The sequence below is a fragment of the Crotalus tigris genome, unplaced genomic scaffold (assembly GCF_016545835.1).
Source record: "Crotalus tigris isolate CLP2741 ecotype Arizona unplaced genomic scaffold, ASM1654583v1 scf7180000017600.4437325, whole genome shotgun sequence".
In the NCBI taxonomy this organism is placed as follows: domain Eukaryota; kingdom Metazoa; phylum Chordata; class Lepidosauria; order Squamata; family Viperidae; genus Crotalus; species Crotalus tigris.
Genome location: NW_024096504.1, coordinates 3209609 through 3214791, shown reverse-complemented (window position 1 = coordinate 3214791; position 5183 = coordinate 3209609). Strand labels below are relative to the sequence as shown.

General features: G+C 50.2%; 1 protein-coding gene across 1 annotated transcript; it reads left to right on the top strand.

Moving 5' to 3' along the window:
* Positions 1-753: 753 nt before the first annotated feature.
* On the top strand, positions 754-3120 carry LOC120319033 (uncharacterized protein K02A2.6-like; the record flags this gene model as incomplete). The annotated part of the gene is made up of 4 exons (XM_039367321.1): positions 754-1182; positions 1255-1436; positions 2025-2984; positions 3087-3120. Coding segments are annotated over 4 exons (1605 nt in total), but the record flags the coding sequence as incomplete, so codon positions are not given.
* Positions 3121-5183: the final 2063 nt, after the last annotated feature.

The window sequence follows — 5183 nt, the reverse complement described above, 5'->3', positions numbered from 1 at the left end:
GATCTACAACAGAGACTTTTCGCTAAAAAAGAATTGTCCTACCAAGATGCCTTAAGGGAAGTCACCGCAGAAGAAGCAGCAGGTGGCGCTGTCAAGAACATGCGGCCGATCAGAAACAGTCCAGAGGTTGCATCTGTGCACCAGGAAGACGTCCAAAGAAACTCCGAGGAGGATCCGGACGAGGAAGTCGACCGTCTCCACCCCACGAAGGAAGAAAAACAGAAGGGAAGCTCTTCAGCTCCGCTCAAGTGCATCGGCTGTGGAGGTCGCCACAGGAGAACCGACTGCAAGTTCCGCTCCGCTACCTGCCGGGCATGCGGCAAACAAGGACACATTGTAGCTGTGTGTCTGGGCCGACGAAAGGTACAACCTCAGGAAGAACTGCGCCTGAAAGGTACCAGATTCCCCAGCCAGAATAGGGTAGGTTTTTGCGCTTCGCGAAGAAGCATCCTTAGGACAGGCACACACAAGCCCATTAAGAAAAAGCTGTCACTCAAGGTGAAGCTACAAGGGGTTCCATTATCTATGGAACTAGACACAGGGTCTGCCTTTTCAATTATCTCCTTGCATACATTTAGGAAGATTTGTTCCGGTAGTGGAACTCAGGCCAAGTTAAGGCCTTCTGACATTGTGTTAACAGACTTCCAAAATTCAAGAGTGTGTGTTAAGGGGGAGGCCACCCTTAACGTGCAATACAAGAATTTTGAAGGTCCACTAGACTTATTAGTAGTAGGGGGTGAACGAACGAGTCTCATAGGACTCGATTGGTTTGAGGCCCTGGGGATACACGTCACAGGACTCAACAGTTTACAAACACTCGACCTACAGGAAGTCTGCAAAGAATTTGCAGATGTTTTCAGCCCCCAGCTGGGCACATTCAAAGGACCCCCTGTGTCCTTAAAGCTAGACCCCACTGTCACTCCCATTAGAATTAAAGCAAGAAGGGTCCCTTTTGCTTTAAAGAGTAAAATTGACACTGAGTTAGACAAACTGATTCAACAGGGAATCCTAGAACCTGTTGATTCCAGTCCTTGGGAGACCCCCATTGTCACGCCTCTAAAGGCAAATGGGGACATTCGCATTTGTGCTGACTACAAATGCACTCTGAATAAGGCATTGCAGCAACATGCCTATCCTGTTCCTGTGGTCAGTCATATTCTGGCCTCCCTCAAGGGGGGGCGCGTTTTTGCAAAGCTTGACCTAGCTCAAGCGTATCAACAGCTGCCTGTTGATGATGATGCTGCTATAGCTCAGACTATTGTGACCCACAGGGGAGCCTTTAAGGTAAAAAGGCTGCAGTTTGGAGTGAATGTCGCTCCTGGGATTTTCCAAAGCGTAATGGAAAACACACTGCGGGGCATACCGGGGGTTTGCCCCTACTTTGATGATGTCTTAATTGCAGGAGACTCCACACACATTCTAGCTGAAAGGCTAAGGGCTGTTCTGTTAAGATTCAGGAAATCAGGCCTCAAGCTCAAAAAAGACAAATGCAAGATTGGGGTGCCTTCTACTGAATTTCTGGGGTTCAAAATTGATGCTGCTGGGATTCACCCTGCTGAATCCAAACTAACTGCTATTTTAGAAGCACCTAGGCCAAAGTCCAAGGCCGAACTTCAGGCCTTCCTGGGCCTCCTGAATTTCTACAATTCTTTTCTTCCACAAAAAGCTAGTGTAGCTGAGCCTCTTCACAGGCTACTAGACAAGCAAGCAGTGTGGCAGTGGTCACAAACGCATGAGGGTTGTTTTAACAAAGTCAAGGCTTTGCTCACTTCTAACAGTGTACTTGCACATTTCAACGAGTCCCTTCCTGTGTGCATCGCTTGTGATGCGTCCCCTTACGGGGTTGGAGCTGTCCTGAGCCACCTCAGGTCTGATGGAACTCAGGTTCCTGTTGCATATTACTCCAGAACATTGTCTTCTGCTGAGCGCAACTACGCTCAGATAGACAGGGAGGCTCTGGCTGTTGTTGCTGGAATTAAAAAATTCCATGACTTTCTATATGGCAGGCACTTCACGGTCTTCACTGACCATAAGCCTCTGCTGGGACTGTTTACCACACGTAAGCAGACTCCCCAAATCATTTCCCCTAGAATGCTTAGGTGGTCTATTTTTTTGTCTGCATATGATTTTTCTTTACTCCACAAGCCTGGGAAAGAAATGGGCCATGCTGATGGCCTCAGTAGATTGCCTCTGCCAGTAGTAGAAGCTGACCCCGCGCCAGCTGTCAACATTCTATCAATCCAAGCCTTGCCCGAGCTCCCTCTTAGTGCCAGGGATGTTACCGCTGAAACAGGTACAGATCACACACTTTCACGTGTCCGCTCCTGGGTCCTGTCCGGGTGGCCTGAGCACTGCCCTAGTCCTGAGTTTCAGAGTTTCTGGTCCAAAAGAAACGAACTGTCCCTTTCTCAGGGTTGTCTGCTTTGGGGAAACAGAGTTGTCATTCCCACCTCAATGAGGACTAGGGTCTTAGAATCCCTCCACGAGGGTCATCCTGGCATTGTTCGTATGAAGGCTCTTGCACGCAGCCACTTGTGGTGGCCTGCTTTAGATAAAGAGATTGAGGCTAAGGTACACGCATGCCACCTGTGCCAACGATCTCGCCCAGAGATGCCCCAAGCTCCTGTGCATAGATGGGAGGAAACACAGTCCCCATGGTCTAGGGTGCACATTGACTACGCTGGGCCCTTTCAGGGCCAGTTCTTCTTGGTCCTTGTTGACAGCCATTCGAAATGGCTTGAGGTTGTACCTGTCTCATCCACCACCACTGCAAAGACTATTCAGGTACTGAGGGGGATTTTTGCTGCACACGGGCTGCCAGATGTCATTGTGTCCGACAACGGCCCTCAATTCACTTCCTCCGAATTCCAAGCTTTCTTACAGGCAAACATGATTCGTCATGCCACGTCTGCACCCTTCCACCCGTCCACCAACGGTATGGCTGAACGTATGATGCGCATCACAAAGGACGTATTGAAAAGACTCACCTACGGGGACTGGCATCACAGGTTGGCTGACTTTCTCCTTTCTTATCGCACCACACCGTCCACTTCTACAGGGAGAAGTCCAGCTGAACTTCGTTGGGGGCGCCAACTTACTACTAGACTTGACCGGTTGCATCCGGACAGACTGCCTTCATCTACCTCACATCCTAGGGCACCTAGACAACTACTTTTGGGTGCCCCGGTTTGGGCTCGCAATTACGGGCCTGGTCATACATGGGTCCCCGCTTCTATTTCCAGGGTCAAAGGTCCTCTCTCCTACGAGGTAGCCCTGGACAACGGTCGTGTCCTGCGTCGGCACATCGACCAACTCCGCCCTCGGCGGGACTTTTCAGATGAGACTCCTGGGTCTTTTCCAGGGGGGGAGGGGGACCCTTTGGAGCAAAGGGAAGGGCACGAGCTGCTGCCCATCTCCACTGATGGAGCTACAAACGGCCCATCCCAGGGTTCCGCGAGAGCTCCGAACAAGAATTCTATGAGCCTACCTAATTACCAGGCATCCACGCCTACTCCAGCCAGGGAGTCACCCCGGGGGCATACTCACTTTCCACACACATCAGACAGCACTCCAGTCACGGAGGATACCCGGGGGCATCCCAACAAATCATTCCCCGCAAGAGAGCTGGCACACAATCCCCAAGGTTGGCCTGACCTTACCCCAAATCCTACAGGGGGTCAAACATACAGGGAGGTGGTCGAGGAACCAAGTCCCGACTACAACACCTCTAGCCCAAATCAGGGAGTAACTGAGTTTTGGGAAAGTACAGGAACCCACACAAGCCCGGACACAGAACGGGGTTCAGGGAATGGTCAGCCTCCTGACAGGTCTTGGACGGACCTAGGAGGTTCAACAGAGACGCCCAGCAGTGGCTATCACTTCAAGGGGCCCGAGGGTCTACAGCTAGGCAGGTCAACCAGGTCACAAAGTGACAGAAGCCCTGGCCTGACGAGCCCGGTGGGCAAGCAAGCAGGCCAGGCATTGGGGCACAGTCCTTGGAAGGCACCAAGGCAAAATAAGGAGAACAGGCTCACATCTCCCTCCAGTCAGGGAACTCATGCTAGTAACCCAGAGCTGAGAAGGTCACAGAGAGCAAAGAAGTCTCCTAAATACTTAGAGGATTACATAACATTGCTGGCTAAACAAAAGCCAGGTAACGATAGGAGCACTGAGAAGCAGAACACTGCATAAAATAAATGATTATATGTTGGTAGTAGTTTTAGCCCGGGGGAAAGGGGTGTTATGTCCCGAGCCTTGCAAACGGCTCGGGCGTTTGCAGGCAGTCCCGGGCAAGTGCAAAGCTGCCCAGGACCAGACAGGCTGTCGCCAGCACCGTGCGCATGCGCGGGTGCTGGCGCGGGAAAAGTATCGCATTTACCCGGGAAATGTCTATATAAGAAGCTGGGAGGTTTTGGGAGCTGCTGAAGCCATCTACTTGTAAGCTGAACGCAGAATAAAGAAAACTGAGAACTTCAACTGCTTCTCGTGTCTGCTTCCCGCCAAGGACTCAACACAAACCATGTTCTTTTATAGCCTCTCCTCTCTTCCCCCCTTTTTCTTCAGTTCACCTCCAGTTCCGAGCTGCTTCTGGAAGTGCCAATCAGCTGGAGCCAATCAGCTGGAGCCCTGCCGGCTCCCGGGGCTTCTGCTGAGCTCAGACAGCCCTGCAGCTGCCTCTCCCTCAGGCTTGGCTTGTTTGGCTCATTCCCCTCTCCTGCTACACTTGGTTAGCAATCGTGTACCACCTGCCATGTGACAAAGTACCACAAGTGATACATGTACCACCACTTGAAAAGCCCTGCTCTAGATAACGGATTGTCCTTTGCAGATTTCCAAGGATTGTCCTTTGTAAAGTAGACTCATGACCCTCCCCCAATGATTTCTAAGCCCTGATGTCAGGGTTCTGACAGATGTTACTCTTCTTCCTATTATTAATGGATGCATGAATGAAAAGATAAGGTTCCTACAGATGCTTGGTGGAAATTTTTCTATTGTGTTATTGTCTTTGCTCTTTTGTAATATTTGACTTGTGCTAGTTAGTCATTTATAAGCATGCCTAACTGTAAGATATAAAGTATTAGCCTAGTTGACAAATCATGTAGGTGAAATACTTAGAACACCCAGAATATTTTACAATTCTGGGGTCTTTCTTTGGATCAGTCTTATAAAGCTTTATGACTTTA